The sequence below is a fragment of the Equus asinus genome, chromosome 17, assembly GCF_041296235.1.
Source record: "Equus asinus isolate D_3611 breed Donkey chromosome 17, EquAss-T2T_v2, whole genome shotgun sequence".
NCBI lineage: Eukaryota > Metazoa > Chordata > Mammalia > Perissodactyla > Equidae > Equus > Equus asinus.
In genome coordinates, this window is record NC_091806.1 from 51,392,426 (window position 1) to 51,414,809 (window position 22,384).

Consider the following 22,384-nt stretch of genomic DNA (forward strand, 5'->3'; position numbering starts at 1 on the left):
GCCGTCCGCGGCCTCGGGCCCCGGCTGGTTGTCAGGGTAACCGCATCTCTGTGCTTTGACGAAATTCTCTGCCGGGTCTGTACCGGATTTCCCGCGCAGCTGGCTGTGCCTTTGAGGCGTTGGAGAGGATGGGCGCCTGGGGTCAGCTGGCCATCGACTGGCTGTGTGGCCTTGGCCTTTGTGACCCGCTTTTCAAGCTTAAGCGGGCATTATACTAATAGCACCTTCTGGTAGCGTCTTGCCAGGACTAAGTGTAAATGTGATGCCTGTCCATCGTAAGTGCTCAGAAAGTATTAGTTATCATCACGATCACCATCCCGATTGAAAAAAAGTGGGAGTGCAGGACAGAAATGCAAGGTCCCAGTTTGGTTTCTGGGGCGAGAGACGGCAGCTCAGGCGACTATGGAACCAATCTGCTCCCTGCGCGCGGGAGCGAGGCGCGGGGCGGGGGCGGGGCAAGCGTAATGGGGGCGGGGCGAGGGCGCGAGGCGAGGGCTTGCGGGGGCGGGGCAAGCTTGATGGGGCGGGGCGAGGGCTTGCGGGGGCGGGGGCGCGCGGGGTTGGGACAAGGGTGATGGGGCGGAGCAAGCGTGATGGAGGCGGGGCGAGGGCGCGCGGGGCGGGGGCAAGCGTGATGAGGCGGGACGAAGGCGTGGCGCGGACTCACCGGGTCGTGGCAAGGGCCAGCGTGACCTGGGTGTAGCGAAGGCGCGCGGAGCCGGGCAAGCGCGCGGGGCGGGCGTCTGAGCGTCGGGGGTGCGCTCGCCTACGGCCCCCGGAGGAGCATGGCGCTGTGTCCTCGGCGTGTGGTTGCCGCGCTCAAGCTCCTGGGCCCGGGAGGTGAACGGGCCTGGGCCCGGCAGCCTCGGTTCGTCCCGGGTGGTCTCCGCGGGGCCGGGGCGGGGGGCCAAGCGCGGAGACGCACGGCCTTGGCGCCGCGCCGGCCGGTGCCCACAACCCGGAGGCGCGGGCTCCCGCGGGCGGTACGGCCGGAGCCCGAGCTGGCTGGTCGGAGGGGTGGCTCAGGTTCCCAGGCTGCGGCGCCGGGGGATCGTGATTTTCCTCGCGGGCGTTTTGGGCGCGTGCCAGCCGTGCTCGCCTGTTCGTTCCTGGCCCGCCACCTTTTTAATTGGATTGTTTTCGGTACTTCGCCTTCTTACGTAACAATTTGTCTTGGGGTTACTCCGTTTGAAAACGTGAGTGCTTTTTCAGTCTTTTATTTTGACCTGTGGAATTCCCTTGTAGTGATGCTTCATAAAGTAACCGTTCTCTTAGTGAAGTAGTTTCTAATCTTTAGTTATTGCAAGTAATGCTGCTGTGAATAATCTTATTTGTACCCCACTTTGGGGATAAATTCTTAGTAGTGGAACTCCTGGGTCCAGAGGTATATACATTTTTAGTGTCCCCACCAGTACGTGTTGATACCCTCTAGACAGTAATTGCAGATTTTGGAATCCTTGCCTAGGAATTGGGCTTACATACGGAAAAATCTTCAGGCCCATAGTTGTTAATCATAGTTTTTAGGAAACTAACTTAAATGCCCGATAATGGATGAGTGTTTAATATATTCATTTGATGCCATCTTGCACAGCTGCTAAGATATTGTTGAAGAGTTTAATAAAGAGATAGAGGAGTCCTCCGTTCATCCGGGAAACCGTTATTGAACTCTTATTCTGTACAGACTCTGTTCCAGGCGCTGAGGGTAGAGCAGGGAATGGACAGACACTTGCTGTGCTGGAGTTCATTCCAGCCCATAATCTCAGGAAGTTGTGTGCGTGGGACGTGGCTGAATAGCGACCTGATCTGCCAGGTGCTGTTCCAGGGACTGCCAGCCATCATTAAACAAATCTACCACTGCCCCAAACAGGAGATTGTTGGCACAGGTTTTCTGCAGTTTGGGAGTTCTGCCATTTTGATTTTGGGGTTCTTGTATGAAATCGCCCTGTTTCAGTTTCCCAGGTGGCACCCATGCTTGCTCCTCAGGGTCCCCCTACTTCCGGTAAGTCTAATTCCATGTGGCATATACTTGAAGTTCTACACCTTAAGTACATTCTAGACATTTGTTAAAAACTTGTCCATGTGTTTTTTAGTGGCAAAGGTGTTACTCATGTAGATGTGAATTACACAAGTACCCTGAGTAACACTTTGCACTCAGTAGGCATGCCACAATGGCAATAACTTCTATAATATGTGTTTTTTTCAACACCACCAAGCAGTTCTCCAGTTTTCTGCAGACACTGACAAGGTGTCCCACAAATTTAACTCAATTCTGAAGCTATTGAACTGGAGATAGCACCAGCTCCCCACAGTTCCACAAGGTCCCAGTCCCACAAGACTGCTTCCATTTCACATGCAAATTCAGATTGCCACCTGTGCTTGTTATAGTCGAGAGGTTCACACCACCCTGCCTCAGGTTGGATGAATTTGCTGGAGCGGCTCACAGAACTCAGGAAGCCAGTTCACTTACTAGATCACCAGTTTACTACAAAGCATGTTAGGAGATATGAATGGACAGCCAGATGAAGAGATACTTAGGGTGAGGTCTGGAAGGGTCCCAAATGCAGGAGCTTCTGTCCCTGGGAGTTTGGGCCCCCAGGACCTGGCATTGGCCTGGCGTTCTGGTCCACCAACCTGGATGCTCTCTGAACCCCCCTCCGTTTGGGTTTTATGGAGGCACCAACCCTCCAATCACGATTTGTTCCCCTGGCCACCAGCCCTCATCCTTAGGGGATTTGCAGAAGTCACCTCATTAACAGAAATCCAGTTGTGGTGAAAAGGGGCTTGTTATGAATAACGGACACCCATGTCACCTTCACGGCTCTGAAGTGATTTCAGGAACCGAGGATTTAAGACCAAATATTATAACAAAAGATGCTCCCAGTGCTCTTGTTGCTCAGGAAATTCCAGGGGTTTGGAGATGAAAATCAAAATATAAATTTCTTATAAATCACAATATCACAACTTCCCTCTCATTTCTTTTGTATTTCTCATAGTAATTTGCATTTAGACGCGGGGGTTGGTAAATGTTTGGGTGAGGACCTTTGGTGAATAGATGTTGTTAATGCTGAGTGAAGAGGGATATTTAATAGCTGTAGTTGGAGCCAGAGTCTTCTCTTTTCCTTCCTGACCGCCTGACCAGTTTTCATTAGAGAACCCCCTTTGGAGATTTCAGTGACTTCACTCAGAAGAGTGAAGTCACTCAGAAGAGCTGCCTTGACACGTGCTTTTATGGAAGTCTTTGGGGCAGCAGAACTTTCTTCAGAGTCTTTGGGCATCTCCGCAGGAGTGTAGGTAGGAGAGGGCCGTTGTTTCCCCTGCTGCGTGTATTTCCTGTACTCTTTGCTGAGAGGTTTCCTGTTACAGATCTTTTCAGACAAGACTGCAAGAATCATCTCTTGTCCCTTGCTTTTGGCTTTGGCAGCTGAGGCTCGGGGTGTTTGAGTGACTTGATGAGGCAGGCAGCGAGCTAGGACTCTCCTTTGGAGCCCTCAGCCCTACACATACATCTTCCCTTGTCATGTTCCCCTTTCTCATTACACATCTTTCAGAGGCCTGTTTTTTTTGAAAACCAAGATGATGCTTTGGGTGGCAGGAGAGACAACAACACAGAAGCATGCAAGTGGTCTGTGAGTTGCAAGCAAGTCCCTGAATTGCACCATTGCTGACCCCAGAGTTGAATGTGAGAGGCCGTGTGGCAGGGGTGACAGGCACCCTAAAATGAGCCGATACTGTCAGCTTTTGGAGGAGGGCTAAGTGACTTCTCACTGGGGTTCAGCAGTGGCTTCATGAAGGAGGTAGCATTTGACCCTGGCCTTGACTCCAGGAGATTTGGAGATACTGAGGTGGAGAAAGGTCTTTTCAGGCAGAGGGAGCTGGGTTTAGGACATACACAAGAACCAGGGAGTCCTTTTGTTTGGCTGAGAGGAGGGGTATATGAGAGGGAGTAGTGGGGGTTGAAACTGTCACTGGGGTGGGGTATGTTGGGGTCCCGTGGGGAGCAGAGAGCTTCAGGGAAAACCCAGCAACAGTGTGTAAAGTGGACCTATCTGTGCAGGAATCCTGCAGTGTTCGTTTTGCAAGGAGCAAAGGAAAAACCGAAAGAGAGCAAACAGGAGAGGGAGTTCGCTCATACTCCCAGGAGATAAGCTCTGGGTTGTCCTTATGTATGTCTAAGGATGTGCTTTTAGGGTGCCTGTGAGTGAAAGAAATACTCTCAGTTTCCTGTTTTTATGCCTGTATTCACTTTAGAGTCATCATTCATTTGGGGAGGGTCATCAGTTCAGTTGGTTGAATCTCTTTTCCTGTCAGGGTGGAGGGGTCACTATACCGACGTCAGAGATGTCCTGGGGGAGGGTCATCAAGGGCCTTCTCCTGGAAGGATGGACGTGGTGGCCACCAGCCCTTGGGGTGTGAGGAAGGCACCCTGTGCAGTGGGGGATGGTGGTCCTGGACTCTGGGTGAGTCACCAGCATGATACTAGGAGATGAAGAGGTTATGCAGCTTGGTGCGATGCCCAGCAGGGGCCTGAGAGAAAACCTGTATACTCAGGAGGCCTCCAGGCCCATGTGAAGCTCTAGTGCCACATGCCTCCCATGGCTGCAGCTTCAGGGGGACATTTTCAGGGGCTTCTCTGGGCTTTGTGTGATTTTTATTGCTTTTGTTTCTTCCTGTGGCTTTCCTGGGCGTCGAGTCATTTATTGGGTCCAGAGGCCTCACTGAAGCCTGTAACTGGTTTATTGTGTCTGGCTCTTTTTTCCTGTGGAAGACCATCTCAGACTCCTAACACTGAATCTTGTTGTGAGTGTCTCAGCTCTTGGCTTCTGGAGAGACCTGAGAAGCTTTCTGGAGCTTTGAAGAGACAGCCCTGAGCTGCGGTCTCCTATGGCCTTGCCTTGGCTGTGTGATTGTTTGGCTGCCTCATACTATGAGCAGCCCCCTACATGGCTGTGAACATTGAAGATGAAGTCTCTGCAGCACTTTGAACCCCTAGCTTTCAGGGTATGAATGTTTCTTTCTGGAATGGTCTCTAGAGCCCACTTTTCATCTTGATAATATTTGGTGTAAAGCCTGAGATGTTTACCTTTCTTTAAATGTCACGGTATTTGTCACGTCCCAGGTGTGTTAGGGTGTATGGCCTTGCAAAGAGTGTGCCCAGAGCCCCACAAAGGGATGCTCTTGGCTCTGGCTCGAGCTTTTGTTGTGGAACCCTATTCTCTCAGCACTGGCCTTTGATAACAGGAATTCTGGAATGATACTTTCCTTATTTGCACAGTTCCCGTTAACCTGAATTTTTTGCTCCCAAATAAGTCTTGATTTCTGAGTTGAGACTGCTTTCTGTTTTAGCCCATAGTCATCCATGATGAGAAGGATAGTCATTTCCAGGGACAGGAGAGAAGCGTATGGTCATTCTCAGTGGTGGGGATGGTGGAAGGGCAGACAGTGCTCATTTTCACTAGCATGAGCTTGATAGTTGTTGGTTACCTGGCACTCTCCTTTCTCTGTCAGCATTACAGGTGGAAGAAGGCCCATATCTTTTTCTGCTGGTGCTTCGAGCATCTTTGGAAGTGGAGGCAACAGTAGGAAGGAGAAGCTTTTGCTGCAGGATGTGGCTGAGCTGATTCGAACCAGAGCCTGCCAGAGGGTGGTGGTCATGGTGGGGGCCGGCATCAGCACCCCCAGCGGCGTTCCAGACTTCAGGTAGCCCTGGGGTCCCCTCACTCCTCCTGGGCCACCCCTGGTTTACTTCATTTCCCCGCTCTCTCTGAAGGACTAAGAGCCTCCTGCTTCTCTTTGCAGGTCTCCTGGGAGTGGCCTCTACAGCAACCTCCAGCAGTATGACATCCCGTACCCCGAGGCCATCTTTGAACTCGAGTTTTTCTTTCACAACCCCAAGCCCTTTTTCGCTTTGGCCAAGGAACTGTACCCTGGGAACTATAGGCCCAACGTCACTCACTACTTCTTCCGACTGCTGCATGAGAAGGGGCTGCTCCTGCGGCTCTACACACAGAACATCGATGGGCTCGAGAGAGGTGAGCTCTCCATTCACCTCGCTCCTCCCCCGCGGGGAAGGCACGGGCGCCTGTTTCTGCAGGGCTGAGGCCTAGTGCTTATATCCTATCCTGTGACTGATTTTGAGCCAACTAGTCATGCTTTTGTTCTCCATAAAAGCATCTGCTGTGTGTTTAAGGGTCCCTGTTGGGACTTCATTGGTTCACCCATTTTCCCAGTGTGCCTGTCGGGCTGTAAGCTTTGGGTAGAATTAAGGTGGCATCAAGAGCTTCTAGTTTTGCTAATCTGATATGATGACTTCTTTTTTAAAAATTTTATTATGGAATTTTTCGAGCACACAAAAATAAAGAGAAGAATGTAATGCACTCTCGTGTCCTCATCACGGCCAGTCCTTGTTTATCTGAGTCCTCCCCCTACCTCCTCTCTCACCCTAGATTATTTTGAAGCAAACCCCTCACATAATACATTTAATCTATAAATACATCAGTGGGTATCTCTAGAAGATAAAGACTTCTAAAACATAACTACAATATCATCACACAAAAAAATCAGTAATAATTCCTTAGTATTATGAAACTTGATGTATGGTGATTTCTTGACTGTGTCCAGATGGTGGCCATAACCAGTGATTCACAGACTATCCTGGCCTCTGGCCATGTACTTAGAGAAGCAGTTGCTGGGGCGTTTTTCTTACATGAGTGATGCTGACGGGTTTTGGCGGTCCACTCTCCACAAGCCAGCAGCAGCTTGGCCAGGCTGCCATGTCTTATGATTTGAAAAGAGGACTCACTTGATCCCAGGAGAACGTTTCCTTGCTAGAAGGATTCCACAGCTTGGAATCACATAAGCAGCAGTGGATGCCCCATGGGGACGATCTCCCCTCCTGGAGATGCAGCAGGGCAGGCCTGTGGGAAGGCGGGAGCATCTGGCTCTGGGCTTCAGCATAAGCAGAGTTAGGACAATAATGGGGACATGGTGGGACGCCTCCTGCAGTTGGGACTGTGTCTGTCCACCCACAGCCTTTCAGAAGCTGACAGTGGTAACAGAGAACTTTCATGGTAAGTTACCTTTTGTCTGTTTTCCCACAATTCTTTGGAAATTTATTGTATTTATATTGTTTTCTCACTTTTATTTGGCACCTGTAGAATAGAAAATGTTTTCCTAGGTATAGGATATCATTTTATCTGAACTTACATCAAATTTTTTGTACTGTGTTTTGACAGGCTTTGTTTTAACTGTGATTTGGCTCCAGCTGGGACCCTTGTCCCTGTGCTTATTCTGGTCAGTGGGTGATGAGGCAGGGACATCAGGCTACCCCTGAGGGCTGTGACTCTTCCTGGGGCTCTGCCAAGCCCAGAGGTCGTGGTCTGGGGCTGTGCATCCCCCTGGGAGGCAGCAGCACTCAGCTTTGGTTTGAATTTCAGCGTCTGGCATCCCTGCCTCAAAGCTGATTGAAGCACACGGATCCTTTGCCTCTGCCACCTGCGCTGTCTGCCGAACACCCTCCCCAGGAGAGGACTTCTGGGTGAGTCGTCTCACTGTCGGTCCTTTCCCTTCTGCACTTCACAGTGGGAGTGACATGGAAAAGTGGTATTTTATAAGCATCCTGTCAAAGGACAACCGAACCGTAATAATGTGGAAATATTTTTCTTTGTTTTTAAGTTAGAAAAGTAATACAAGCTTGTAAGTTAGGGCAGCACAGAAAATATGTGGGAAATGGGTCTCGCTCCAACCAGCTCTTAGAGCCCATTTTTAAGAGGTTGGTGTCTAATGTTACAGGCCTTTAAAAAAAAGATGTATATGTAAACATACATGTAAATATCTATGTAACATCACCCACACACAGTTACAATTTTTTTTCAGTAATGGGATCATTCAGCTTAATATTCTACAACTTGCTTTGTTACTGAGCAAAATTGCATGGATATCTTGTGTCCGTAACAGCAGCTCTGCTCACTCTTTGTAGTAACTAGAGAGTATTACCTTAGCCATTCACATTGTGCGATAGTGTTTGATTTTGTAATTTCTACTACTGAAAATAATACAGCAATGATACCCATGTTTATACCCCCGTGTACTTCTGCAGATACTTCTGTAAGATGGATTTTTTTTTAAGTAGAATAGGATAGAGTGGAAAATCTTAGTAAAGATGAGCCTCTGAAGTGTCACAGGACCCAGTGGCGCAGGACCCTGTCTTTTATGTTTTACTGAGGTGAAATTCACATAATGTAAAATTAGCCATTTTAAAGTGTACAATTCATTGGCATTTAGTGCATTTACAATGTTGTGCAACCACCACCTCTATCTAATTCCAAAACGTTTGCATCACCCCCAAAGAAAACTCCATACCCACTAATTAGTCAACCCTATTCCCTCCTCCCCCAGCCCCTGGCAACCAGCAGTCAGCTTTCTGTCTCTGTGGATTTGTCTCTGCTGGACATCTCATGTAAATGGACTCTTACAATAGATGACTTTGTGTGTCTGGCTTCTTTCACTTAGCATCATGTTTTCATGGTTTGTCCGTGTGGTAGCATGTATCAGCACAGGAGTCCCCCCTTGTTCCGATTTTGCTTCCCATGGTTTCAGTTACCTGTGGACCATGGTTGACCGCTGGTGACTGAAACCATGGATAAGTGGGGACTACTGTAGGGTTTGGTACTTTGCGTGGTATCAGGCATCCACTGGGGGTCTTGGGTATCCTCTGTGGGTAAGGGGGCACTACTGTGTGTTATACCCTTTTATGGCTAATAGTATTCCATTGTATATGTGCACCACAATTTAGGTTGTTTCACCTTTTTGCTATTGTGAATAGTTCTACTGTGGGGAGGATGTTGACCTTAAAAATAAAATAGCGAGTTATTTTACCAGCAAAATTAGTTAATTTGATAATAGCAGAGGAATTGCAATTCGAGACACGCAAACTATGGCAAACCACAGGCAAGTACAGAGAGCAAAGGAGAGGGGCTTGCTTTTAAAGAGGAGAAGAGAAAGTTGGGAGGGGCTGTGCTGAGCAAAAGTCCTTTGGAGGAGAGTGAGAGTTCAGGTGGTGACGGCTTCTCATTGGCTGGGCTGTTGCTGGGCAAGGAGAAAATCTTCCCTCCTCCAGCCGAGCTTCCTCCTGTCAGGGAGTGTGAGGTATGGCAAGTGGTGCTGTGTAAGTGCTCCCCGACTCCATTTTAAAGGAGGCTCCCTTTATTTTCACAACAGGCTTTTCAGGAAATTTGAGTGAGAGATAGTGAGGGTCTGGGCTGAGCAGGGCAGTGGAGAAAGAAGAGGATGACTTGAGGAGGCCCAGGGGGCAGAATTAATGATGCCTTAGGGCTGACTGGAGGTGGGGGAGGAAGGGCTCTATGAAGATGTCCTGGGCATGGGTCCTCTGGGTGCACCAGTCTGGGGGATCCGGAGCTCAGGAAAGAGGTGTGGGCAGCAAGTGTAAGTTTCAGAATCTTCAGAGAACAGGTGGTGGACACTATGAATAAGGATGAAGCTTTTTTTCCTTTCTTTTTAAAAAATCAAACAAGTTGGGAGACTTTTTTTAAATACAAATTGAGAGCCGGCTCTGGTAGACCTTTGGGAACTAGCCACATTACTGTAATCGCTCCAACCCCCTTATCTCCCACTTCTGTTTCTTTCTGAAACGTCAGAATAAAAAAGGGTGAAACTGCTCTTTTTAAATGATACAACCATCTTTCAGAGAACTCAAAGCTTCCCACAGGACTAGAGTCTTCCTGGGTCGGGTTGGAAGGTTCATAATGGAGATCCCAGGGAGGTGCATGGGGCCTGAGCCAGGGCTGGGCTGGAACAGGCCCCTTCCAGGGCGGGGCTCCAGCTAAGGGGGCCTAGGGGGTCGCTGCCCCTGCCCACTGCCTCTCCTTCTGTGAGGTCCTGCCCTGTGAAGTCTACCTGCATTGATTATCCCTGCTCCAGTCTTATCCATAAGGAGACATGTGAATTTCCCTGGCCACCAGCCAAAAGTGATACAGCCGCGTTCTTTAAGTCCTGCCATTCTGCAATGATAAAAGATCCTTCACTTTACAAGCAGTTCACATTTCCCTACTCTCCTCTCCCAGCATTCGAGTTCTCTTTTGTCCTTCTTGCTGTTGGATCTGAGACCTGTGAAATGTGTTGAGATTTGGTTTACGGCCTCATATATGATCCAATTTTGTAAATGTTCAGAATGTACTTGAGAAGAAAGAGCATTCTGCAATGGTTGAAGGTTTGTTCTGCACATATGGCCAGATCAAGTTTAATTCTGTTCAAATCTTTTATATATCATTATCTGCTTTTTGGTTATTCTAAGAGAATTGTGTAAAAATGTCCCACTCTGTGGATTTATTTATTTTTACTTGTATTTCTGTCAATATTTCCTTTATGTATCTTGAGATTAAGTAATTGAGGTACATTCAAATGTACCATTGTCTTATCCTCCTCTATCTCTAAAAATTACTTTGACCCGAAAGTCCTTCTTTGGCAATGTCAGCTTTCTTTTGTGTAGTATTTGCTGGGGTGTCTTTGTCATGTGTCCGCTTTTAGTCTTTCCATATTCTTATGTTTTAGATATGTTATTCTGTAAAGCATATAGTTAGGTTCTATATTTTAACCCAGTCTGATAATTTTTTTTAACTGAGGATTTATCCACTTACATTAATGTAATTAATGAAATATTTGTATTTAAGTTTACCATCTTGTTTTGTGCTCTCTATTTTTCCCAGCTTTTTAGTCATTCCATTTTTTTTCCACTGTATGAGCTTGGGAAGTATATACTTGCTTCTAATCTTTTAGTGGGAATCCTAAAATTACCACATACATTTGTTTTCACATTTGAAATACTCTTTTTAAAAATTATTTTTATTGTTGTAAAATATATAGAACATAAAATTTATTGTTTTAACCTTTTTTCTTTTGAGGAAGATTAGCCCTGAGCTAACATCTGCTGCCAATCCTCCTCTTTTTGCTGGGGAAGTCTGGCCCTGAGCTAACATCCGTGCCCATTTTCTTCTACTTTATATGTGGGATGCCTACAACAGCATGGCTTGCCAAGCGGTGCCGTGTCTGCACCCAGGATCCGAACCGGTGAACCCCAGGTTGCCGAAGCGAAAGGTGCGCACTTAACCACCGTACCACTGGGCCGGCCCCTGTTTTAACCATTTTTAAGTGCACAGTTCAGTGGCACTAAGTACATTCACATTGTTGTGCAGTCATCACCACAATCCATTTCCAGAACTTTTGTCATCATCCCAAATTGAAACTCTATTCCCATTAAGCACAACTTATGTCTCTCCCCTCCCTCAGCCTGTGGTTACTGCCAGTATACTTTCCATCTCAGTGAATTGGACTATTCTAGGTATCTCATATAAGTGCAATCACACAATATTTTATTGTTTTTGTGACTTAGCATAATATTCTCAAGGTTCATCCATTTTGTAGCATACCGCAGAATTTCTGTCCTTTTTAAGGTGTAGTAAGACTCCATTTTAACATATACCACATTCTGTTTGTTCACTCATCTGTTGATGGGCACTTGGGTTGCTTCTGCCTTTTGGCTATCGTGTATAATGCTGCTATGAACATGAGCATACAAATATCTGTTTGAGTTCCTGCTTTCAGTTCTTTTGGGTATATATCAAGAAGTGGAGGGGGGCTGGCCCCATGGCTGAATGGTTAAGTTCGTATACTCTGCTTTGGCAGCCTGGGGTTTGCCGATTTGGATCCCAGGCATGGACCTACACACCACTCATTGAGCCATGCTGTGGTGGTGTCCCACATAGAAGAACTAGAATGACCTACAACTAGGATATACAACTATGTACTGGGGCTTTAGGGAGGAAAAAAAGAGGAAGATTAGCAACAGATGTTAGCTTAGGGCCAATCTTCCTCACCAAAAAAGCATACAAAAAAAACGTGGAATTGCTGGATCATATGATAATTCTATTTTAATTTTTTGAGGAATTGCCATACTGTTTTCCATAGTGACTGCACCATTTTACATTCCCACCAGCAATGCATCAGGGTTCCAATTTCTTTGCGTCCTTGCCAACACTTGTTATTTTGTGTGTTGTTTTTTTTTAAAGATTTTATTTTTTTCCTTTTTCTCCCCAAAGCCCCCCAGTACACAGTTGTATATTCTTCGCTGTGGGTCCTTCTAGTTGTGGTATGTGGGACGCTGCCTCAGCGTGGTTTGATGAGCAGTGCCATGTCCGCGCCCAGGATTTGAACCAACGAAACACTGGGCCACCTGCAGCAGAGTGCGCAAACTTAACCACTCAGCCACCGGGCCAGCCCCTTTGTGTTTTTTTTGATAGTAGTCATCCTCATGAGTATGAGGTGATATTTCGTTGTGGTTTTGATGTGCATTTTCCTAATGATCAGTGATATTGAGTATCTTTTCATGTGCTTATTGGTCATTTGTATATCTTCTTTGGAGGAATGTCTATTCAAGTCCTTTGCCCATTTTTTAGTTGAGTTATTTGGTTTTTGTTGTTGAGTTGTAGTTCTTTATATATTCTGAATATTAACCCCTTATCACATACAGGATTTACAAATATTTTCTCCCATCCTGCAGGTTGCCTTTTCACTCTGTTTATAGTGCCCTTTAACACACAAAAGTTTTAAAATTTGATGTCCAATTTATGGGTTTTTTTTTTGTTACCTGTGGTTTTGTGTCATATCCAAGAAGTCATTGCCAAATGCAAGATTGTGAATCTTTTCTCTGTGTTTTTAACTCTTATGTTTAGGCTTTTTGAGTTGGTTTTTATGTATGTGTAAGATAAGGGCCCACCTCATTCTTGTCCATGTGGCTGTCCAGTTTTCCCAGCACCGTTTGTTGAAGACTGTCCCTTCCCCATTGAATCATCTTGACACCCTTTTTGAAAATCATTGACCTTATGCGAGGGTTTATTTCTGGGCTCTCTATTCCATGGGCTATAATGCCTGTCTTTATGCCAGAACCACACTGCTTTGATTACTGTAGCTTTGCAATAACTTTTGAAATCAGGAAGAGTGAGTCCTCCAACTTTGTTCTTCTTTTTCAAGATTGTTTTGGCTATTTTGGGTCTGTTGAAATTACATATTAATTTTAGGATGGTTAAGATACCTTTTTTTTTTTTTAGTAAACTTTATTTTTTAGAGCACTTTTAGGTTCACAGCAAAATTGAATGGAAATTACGAAGAATTTCCACATACTCACCGGACACACATAGCACAGCCTCACCAGAGTGGTACATTTGTTACAGTCAGTGAACCTACATTGATACATCATCTGTCACTCAAAGTCCACATTAGAGTTCATCCTGGTGGTGTATACTCTGTAGATCTGGACAAATTAAAATGACATGTATCCAGCATTATAGTATAGAGAATAGTTTACCTTTATTTAAAGTTACCCAGTCTTGAAGTTAGGTAGTGTCAGTCCTCCAACTTTGTTCTCCTTCAATATTGTGTTGGCTATTCTGGGTCTTTTGCCTCTCCATATAAACTGTAGAATCAGTTTGTTGCTGTCTGTTCTCTGAATATTTTTAACACTCTTCTCTTTGTCTTTGGAGTTTTGCACTTTTACTGTGGTGTGTCTCCATATAGATTTCCTCTTATCTACTTATTCTGCTTAAAATTTGTAAGGCTTTCTGAATCTGTGGTTTGATATCTTTCATTGTTGCTAGAGAAATCCTCAGCCATTATCTCTTCAGACATTCCTTGTCCCTGCCATCTCCTCTCCTCTCCCTTGTGGAACTCTGATTAAACATCTGTTAGACCTTGTCATGCTCTTGCCCACAGTTCTTGGTCACTCTTCTCTGTGTTCCACCTTGCTCCTCTTTGTGCTGCATTTGGTGTACTTTCTTCTGGACTGTTTTCCAGCTTGTCAATACTCTGTTTTGTTTAGAGAATAAAGCTGTTCCATGAAGTTTCAATTTTCCTTACTTTACTTTGTGTTTCCGGAAGTTCTATTTGGTTCTTTTTCAAATCCACTACATTATTTTTTATATTTTTTTATCCTGTCTTGTTTAATTTAAACATAATATAGTTTTTAATGTATATCTGATAATGTCGGAAGTCTTTGAATAGTCCATTTCTTTTGTCCAGTGTTTTTGCTGTTTTTTACTGGGTTCAGCCTGCTAAAACAAATCGCATCAGCTGTAAAGATTTATCTTAGAAAACCAGGTGTCTTCTTCCTTAGGTCTCCTCCTTTAACATCTAGCCCACGGCATCAATCCAAGTGTAGCAGGATATAATCATAATTTGCATCTACTTTACCATGGCCTGCAAGGAAATGGTTTGTGGCAAATGTTACTCATAACTCCAGCCAGTGAGTTGACGCTGACCTGAACATCTCCCAGGGCTGAGACAATATCATGATCACTTCAGCTAAAATCAGGGACAGATTTTCTCATTGAATGATGCCTATTGTAGGCCAAATGCCTTCAGAGTGCCTTCCAGGGACTGCGTAATCTGAGTATTTCCTTAGCAGCTGAGTGTCCTTGATAACCACTCCAGGTGCAGAGCACAGTGTTAGATGTGCTATATGTCATGTGACGTCCAGGATCTGCTTTCAAATACTCCAACCTCCCCAAAATTTTGGGAGCTATATGAAACAAAATTGTTAAAATGTCAATAATTGTTGAAGCTGGGTTCATTATGTACATGGGGGCTCATTATACTGCTCTCTCAGCTTTTGTGAATGTTTGAAAATTTCTTAATAAGAATTTGTTTTTGCCTTTTCCTTTTAAAGTGTTTTGCAACATCTTCCTTGGGTCCATTTTCTGTTTGTGTTACCCCAGGCCGACGTGATGGTGGACAGGATCCCCCGCTGCCCAGTCTGCACTGGCATTGTGAAACCAGACATCGTGTTCTTTGGGGAGCCGCTGCCCCAGAGGTTCTTGCTGCATGTGATTGATTTCCCCATGGCAGATCTTCTGCTTATCCTTGGGACCTCCCTGGAGGTTTGTCAAAAGGCCCAGTGGGGCTCAGAGTATGCGGGAAGGAGGCTGGAAGGACTGGGCAGAGGAGGTGGGGGCTGGTGGGGGTGGCTCCAGGTTCTCTGGGAGCACTCTGGGTCTCTACCTTTGGGAGATGAGTGGATTCAACTGATGAGGAAGCACAAGTGTTCTAGGCCTAGGGAGCAGCAGCTGGGCAGGAGAACAGGGAGAAGGGAGGATGTGCAGCTTTGGAGGTGCTGTAAGTGTGGGTGGGGCACGGTGTGTGAGGGGAAGGGAGAACAGAAGGGGTGTGGGAGAGGTGAGGTGGGAGCAGGCCTCCCAGGTCATATCACAGAGACCGATTTTGTGGGAGAAGCAGTGATAAGCCTGAAGAGATTGACCAGGGACGTAGCTGGTCATCCTCGGGATGAGAGAGACTGCTGGGGAGCAGGGATTGAAGTGAGCAGATGTCCAGGAGGCTGGTCCTAAAGAAAGCAGAGCTGAGGGCATGGTGGTCAGACCACATGACTGTGAGAGATGGCAATGAGAGGGAACGGCTGGACTTGGAGCCTGGCGTCACTTTTTGGATGGGAGAGGGAGGTGTCTGGTTTGGTCTGCAGGGCTTCGGGCCATTTATGAGTGAGGAAGAATTTGGGGGGAGGATGCTGAGTTCAGTTCTGCCCTGTGTATTTGAGGTGCCTGGGAGACAACCACTGGACATGTTCAAGAAGCTCTTCTACATCTGAATCTGAAAATCAGGAAATTTATAAATGATGTGATGAGAGCAAGAAATGAGACCCTGAAACGAGCTCTGCCAGATTGGATGAGGCACCAAGGGGGAAGAAAGGACAGAAAGACCTACACTCAGGGGTCCTGGCCAGCCACAAAGGCCCAAGACTGTGTATTTATTCAGCAAATCTGCCTGCTGTGTGCTGGGCTCTGTCCTAGTGCTTTGGGCAGGCACAGTAAGATGTTGCAGTAAGTTATATAGTATGTTAGGTGGTGTACCTGTTGTGGGAAAAATGACAGGTAGGATAGAAAGGCTAGGAGGGGCTGGGACTCATAGTGATATGAGCTTGGTTGGTTTGTGTACGCTTTGTTAGGAAGGTAACACTGGAGCTAAGAGCTGAAGGAGGTGAAGGTGTTAGCTGTCAACCTAAAAAGCAAGTTTGCCTGTTACTTTACCCTCAAAATGAGTTTATGCGGGAATAGCCAAAAGAATTGCAATCCAGGATGTGCATGCTCTGGCAAACCATAGCCGAATATGGAGGATGAACAGGGGAGCTGCTTTTACAGAGAAAAAGCGGGATGGGGAGGGGCTGTTCTAAAGGAAACTCCACTGGGGGAGAGTAACAGCTGAGGGAGGCAACGGCGTCTCATTGGCAGACCTGCGGCGGTTCTCATTGGCTGGGCTGTTGCTGGATGGGGAGAGAATCTTCTTTCAGTAGTAAAGTAGTTGGACTTCCTGTCTGAGATGCAAGGTCCTCTCTTCTTGTTCGGAGTAATTGATGATGTGTGATGGCGGTGAGAGCTCTCCCTGCAGGACTTCCCCATCCAGTTTAGTTGAGGTTTCTTTACTCATTACCCATGGCTAAGCAGTGGCCTGTGGGCCTGGTGGAGTGAGTGAGGTGGAGCCAGCGGTGGGGATGGTCCCACTGCCTGTCCCTCTAGGTGCTGTGTGGTGAATGGGGACACTGTGGGAGCGGGAAGAGCCAGGAGATGCCCTTAGGTGGTGATGTGGGTGGGATAGTGGGTGGCAGGTGGAGCCAGGAGAGGGTGCTGGGGCCCAGGCCTGTGTGAAGGTGGAGTCCATGGGTAAGTGTGGACACCCACAGGATCCAGGGTTGTGGCCTCAGCAGCCATGAGGATGGAGCTGATTTCCTGAGATGGAGAAGCCTGGTGGGAAGTTTAGGGGAGTTTGGCCTTGGAACCCCGATTTGAGTGTGTGGGGCTGTCAAGTGGACATGGGCAGCAGGTTAGGTAGATTTTCAAGTCTGGAGTCCAGGTAGGAGCAGAGGTAGGAACTAGGGTGCCAGAGTGAGCAGACGGAAGAGCCTGGAGTGTGAACAGATCTGGGGTGCCCACACTGGGCCTGGATGGGGGGACGGACATGGGAGGGGCAGGGAGAGGGGCCAGTGAACCGTGGTGGTCAGTGGCATGTGGTGCTGACCTGTGCTGGCTACCGGGTGTGGACACTGGGGCCACCAGGCCTCTTTATTTTTTAAGAGAAATGAAAATAGCCTTTTTTTCCGGATTATAAAAGTACCATGTTTTTGTTTTAAAAAAATTCACACATTATATATAGAGCAAAGATCACTTTAGTCGCACCAGCATTGTTAGCATTTTTCTCGTGTCGCCTCAGGTGTCTCCTCTATACAACTATGTACGTGCACAGATGTGGTGATCTTCAACCAGAAGTGGGGCAACACTGTGCACAGAGACCCACCTGTAGATGCCCACAGCATCCCTTACAGCTACGGATGTGAGGGCCACCTGAGGCCCCAAAGCAGAGTGCTCCTCTGTAAACAGGGAGCTAGTCGCATTCAGCTACCTGTTGTGTTGCTCACAGACTATCTGTCTCACATGCTGTGGAAGAAATGTCAGTGTGCTGGATTGCGGAGCTCTCTGCATCTCACTGAGCTGTGACATAATTATGGTGTAAACTGTATCATGTTTTCTCAAATCTGAAATATTCTGAATTAGGAAACACATCCAGCCCCAAGAGTTTTAAGACAAGGGATTATGGATCTATACCAAAATTTATTTAAGCAGTGTCCTATTGATGAACAGCAAAAATAAATAGTATACAGTTTTTATATTAAAGATAATGTTGTGGGGCTGGCCCTGTGGCATGGTGGTTAAGTGGTTAAGTGGTTCCTGCACTCCACTTTGGTGGCCTGGGTTCACGGGTTTGGATCCCAGGAGTGGACCTACACCATTTGTCAGCCATGCTGTCACTGTGACTCACATATAAAGTAGGGGAAGATGGGCACAGATGTTAGCTCAGGGCTAATCTTCCTCAGCAAAAAAAAATAAATAATGTTGTAGTGAATATCCATGTTTATATATTTTTACATACTCATGCATACTTCTGTAGTAAATAGATATTGAGAACTTGCTCTCCAGAAAAATACACTATTACACTGCCACCAACAGTATGTGATTGACCATTTTCCCATTTCCTCACCACTACCAAATATTACCTGTCTTTAAGTTTTTACAAATCTGGTCAAAAGTAACAAGTGTGTGTGAGAGAGAGATTTTGCATTTCTGTAATGAGGAGTGGCATTCATCTTCTCATATGTTTATTGACTACCATATTGCTTCTCTCTGCATATTTGTATCTCTTGCCCATTTTCCACTGGGTTATTTTTTTCTCTTCACAAGTTGGCAATACAAATTCGTAAATTATGTAAAATGTTTATAAATTACCTGATCAATTAGCAATATAAACTTTTTGTCACATGTTGTGTTATTGCAGTTTGTTTATGGTGATAAGGTTTAAAAACTATTTTTCTGCATGGGAGTTGTGTGTAGATGACAGTGTGATAGCATCACATAGTCAAATATGTCCTCATTTTCCCTTGTCTTATCTGACTTCAGCTGTTATGCCTAAAAAGTCCTCCTCTCCTTTACTTATAAACCCTAATTTTTCTTCAAGGCCTATTTTGTTTACATTTAAATCTTTAATTCACTTGATTTTTTTTCAGTGAAAGGCAGGATTTGAGCATTTTCCTCCCAGATAAGGAGCCAGTCTCAATACCATTTATTAACCTATCCATTTCTTACATTACTACTCTTGAGTGAAAATTTCACTTGAGAGCTGGATGAAGAAGCCCACAGCCCCGAGTTAGGCCCCCTGGAGGTCCAGATAGTGAAGGCTGTGCAGAGGTGGGAAAACCGCCAGGTCACAGGGGCATCAGGAGCCCTCAGAGGGGCTCCCTCTGTGGGACCAGGTCACTGCTCTCAGGAAGTGAGAGCAGACAGGCGTGACATGTCACATGTCAGTGGCATGCTGGGAGACGGTGGAGGAAGACAGGTAAGACTGTGTGATTGCTGGGGAGGAGCACCCGCAGAAGCTGGAGGAGGACAAGGAGGAGAGGGAGGCTCAGGGGAGGAGGAAACAAGGGCATGGAGACCAAAGAGCAGGAAGGCAACTGGAAGAAATAAAGTGGGTGGTGTGTCATCTCTGTATCCGAGGCCTTACCCTCAGTCTGTGCTGTCCCTCCAAGGCCTCAGAGGCTGTGCATGAAGTGTCCTGAGGGGTGCAGAGGGTGGATACTCTGCTCACATTTTCCAGGTGGAACCTTTTGCCAGCTTGTCTGAGGCCGTGCAGAGCTCGGTGCCCCGACTGCTCATCAACCGGGACCTGGTGGGGCCCTTGGCGTGGCGTCCTCGCAGCAGGGACGTGGTTCAGCTGGGGGACGTGGTACATGGTGTGGAAAAGCTGGTGGAGCTTCTGGGCTGGACGGAAGAGATGCAGGACCTCATCCAGCGGGAAACTGGAAAGGTACAGACTGCTGAGTAGGGTCATCAAGGGCCTGCCTTCTTCACTGCCCTGGGATCTGGGTCCGCTGGGTGTGGAGCCATTTGGCTAAGACAGTGCAGGATCAGCTAATGTTGGCTGCGAATCCTGCACCAGGCATTGCCTGGCTGGCTGTGTGCCTGTGAGTCGGGTGCTGCGATTCTCAGTCCCTCGTGTAGATGGAGAAGCTGGCACCCAGCGCCTGCTCTCAGCGGTGGAGCAGGCACGCGGGGCCAGCAGGCTGAGCTGTCGGGAGTCTGTGCTCTCACCGCTCCTCAGCAGAGCCTCGTGTTCCCTGAAATGAAGCAGCACTGAACAGCTTGAGGCCAAGGGATGACTCTGAGGTGATACAGGCTCAGGAACTTGGAGAAGCTGAAGTTCTCGCTTGTGTGGGATGGAGCCACACCACACACTTTTAGGAAATAATCAGCATGAGAGCCGCGGACATGTCACAATCTAGGGAGGGTAGAAAGCCAAAGAGCCTTGACACTCTCCAGACCTCAAACCTCCTGTAAACAAGTGAAGTTACGGAAAACGTGGTTTCCCTGAGAACCAGCATGTGCAGCTGGGAGTTGAGGGATTATTTCCTGCAGGAGGCAGCGTTGAGCACTGGAGTCTAGTCGTCTCAGAGAGGAGAGTCGTGATTACAGGCAGGTGTAACACACCCAAAGGGGATTTCACCAGGTTGCCAGAACCGAGGGTCTTGTTGCCCCAAGATAGACATCTTGGGAAACCCCCCCTCCAGCTGTGACTGCCTCAGGCCTCAGGGCCCTTCCCTCTCACCTCCATGGCTAAAGCCCCTGCCTCTCGCTGCAGCCTGAGTTCCTACAGATTGAACCAAAGAATACAAGGCTTATCAAGGAGATGAGCCTTCGCATTTACTGTTCCCACACATATTAGACATTGTTGCCACTGTTATTTCCAGACTTTCATTCCACTTTGGCTCTTAGGGCTAAGATGTAGGTTGGTGCCATTTCCCTCTCATGTTGGGGGAAATAAAGACCATCAAATGTCCAAATGATGTTGCTGAGTCACTTTATGGAAGCAGAGAATCCAGCTAACACTGAGGCAGGCTTATGCTTTACACATTGAGGATGGAAGCAGAGACCTTGCTCTCAGGGCAACAGAGATTCGGGTCAGATCCGCCTGGCTGCCTGCACAGCACTCTTCGCCTGCCTCTGACTTCCTGTTTCCATTCAACAGCAAGACCAGTCAAGCAGCCCCTTAGGTGTCTTTGGAGGTAGTGCTATAGGGCTTGACCTGTGCTATTTTCTAGTTTCATAGTAATTTATGTCAAGTGGGTTATGATTTTAGGGGGTTATTTATTTAAAAGGAGTTGTTATCCAAGAATAAACACTGAGGGATGAATTACAGTCTAACCTGAGTTACTTTTCCAAATAGTGAATGTCCTTGAGCATGTGACCTTCATACATCTTGATCGGCTACTTAATTGAGGCCCTCCATTTAGCCACCCAGTTCTGCCCAGCCCTGCTGGCATGTCTTTACTTGGCTCAACAGCAGAATTTGCAAAGAGGCAGAAAAGCTTCCGTTTTATAAAACTGCATCCAGGCCCTGAGATCTGTGGGTCTGCCCAGGTGTTTTTGGATAACTGATTCCCTCTCCCCTTTGTGTTCCAGCTCGATGGACAGGACAGATAGAAGGGTGACAGCTGTCCCTCGTAGCAGAAGTGGTTTCATGGGAAAGTCACAGCCCATTCCTGATGAGACCTCGTGCCTGAAGAACAGCTTGGGCAGGTTTACACATTGTGGCTGAACTAGCACGTGTGCACATCTTCCCAGGTCGTGAGCGCTGTGCTGACAGGTAGGGTAGTGATCACACTTGGAGACAACCTGGTTGCAGGTACAAAGGAGCTGCCTTTTTGCTGTGGTGCTTTTAGCTCTTCACTCTGCTCAAGCTCCTAATGCCAAAAGATTCTGACCCTCTTGAACTCAGACTGACTGGAATCCCAGACCAGATCTGCTGTAGTGCGTCTAGGTCTCCATGTGAAGGGCAGGCTCAGCATCTGTCCGTTAGAAACACCCAGTCTTGGGCTGAGCTGCCCCAGTCACGTCCCAAAGTGTGGTCCTCGGTCCCAAACAATGCACTAGGGTCTTCTAGCATGTTGGTCTCCTTAGAAGGCTTATTTTTAATTAGAGAAAGCTCCTTCTCCATTTCTGGCATGAAATAAATTTGAAAAATTGGGCATCCCTTCTTTTTGTCTCAAAGGGAATGCACGTGCTAACAATGAATGTGGAAGGGGGACCTTGGGGTGCATGGGTGTCCCCTCTACTGGAATAATCCAAGGACTGAGGTGATCCGTCCCTGGATTCACCCTGGAGAGGACTCTCGTGCCCTCTCTTCCAGCTGAGAGGCCCCAGCACCTCTCACCTCCTGGTCACTCTCCCCCAGAAACTCATCTGTTCCAGACTATTCCAGCAGCTTTCCACGTCTCCTTGTCCCCATTCTCCCCACCAGGCCTTCTTTCAGTAACACCGCTGGACTGAGCCTCTAAGGCATGGAAGGCATTACTCACAAACCTTGGCTGGCTCCCGGTTGCCTGCTGGGCTCCCCAACCCGTGCTCAGGCCACGCTGCTGCCTGGGCTCCCCGACCCGTGCTCAGGCCACGCCACTGCCTGGGCTCCCCGACCCGTGCTCAGGACACATGGCTGCCCAGGGGGAACCTGCTGTGAGCTTCTTGTTCCTGCACAGGTTCCTTCTGCTGGGTTTGCCCGAGGCCCTGCGTGGACAGCACCTCTAGGCACACCTTCCTGACTCCTGGCTGTGACCCCACGTGCACTCCCTCCTTTCTAGCATTGTCTCCTACTGGACCCCTAGGCTGGAGCTCACTTGGAATAGATTTAACTGAGATTTCAGAAGGGGGTCTGGTGGCCTCACTCCTCAAGGAGAACAAAAGACAAAACTGTTGAATTCTGAAAAGAA

General features: G+C 47.3%; 1 protein-coding gene across 12 annotated transcripts; it reads left to right on the forward strand.

Moving 5' to 3' along the window:
* Nucleotides 1–135: 135 nt before the first annotated feature.
* Nucleotides 136–21,645, forward strand: SIRT3 (sirtuin 3). 12 transcript variants are annotated; one of them, XM_044750443.2, is made up of 8 exons: nt 136–275; nt 5,506–5,697; nt 5,797–6,029; nt 7,029–7,067; nt 7,434–7,534; nt 14,781–14,942; nt 19,219–19,428; nt 21,081–21,645. In XM_044750443.2, exons 2-8 carry the CDS (start codon nt 5,651–5,653, stop codon nt 21,099–21,101), a joined length of 813 nt encoding a protein of 270 aa, XP_044606378.1. In that variant the 5' UTR covers nt 136–275; nt 5,506–5,650; the 3' UTR covers nt 21,102–21,645. The 12 variants fall into 12 exon arrangements, with proteins under 12 accessions (XP_044606378.1, XP_070344671.1, XP_014716581.2 ...); XM_044750441.2 differs by lacking the exon at nt 136–275 and adding an exon at nt 622–868; XM_044750444.2 differs by lacking the exon at nt 136–275 and adding an exon at nt 632–1,196.
* Nucleotides 21,646–22,384: the final 739 nt, after the last annotated feature.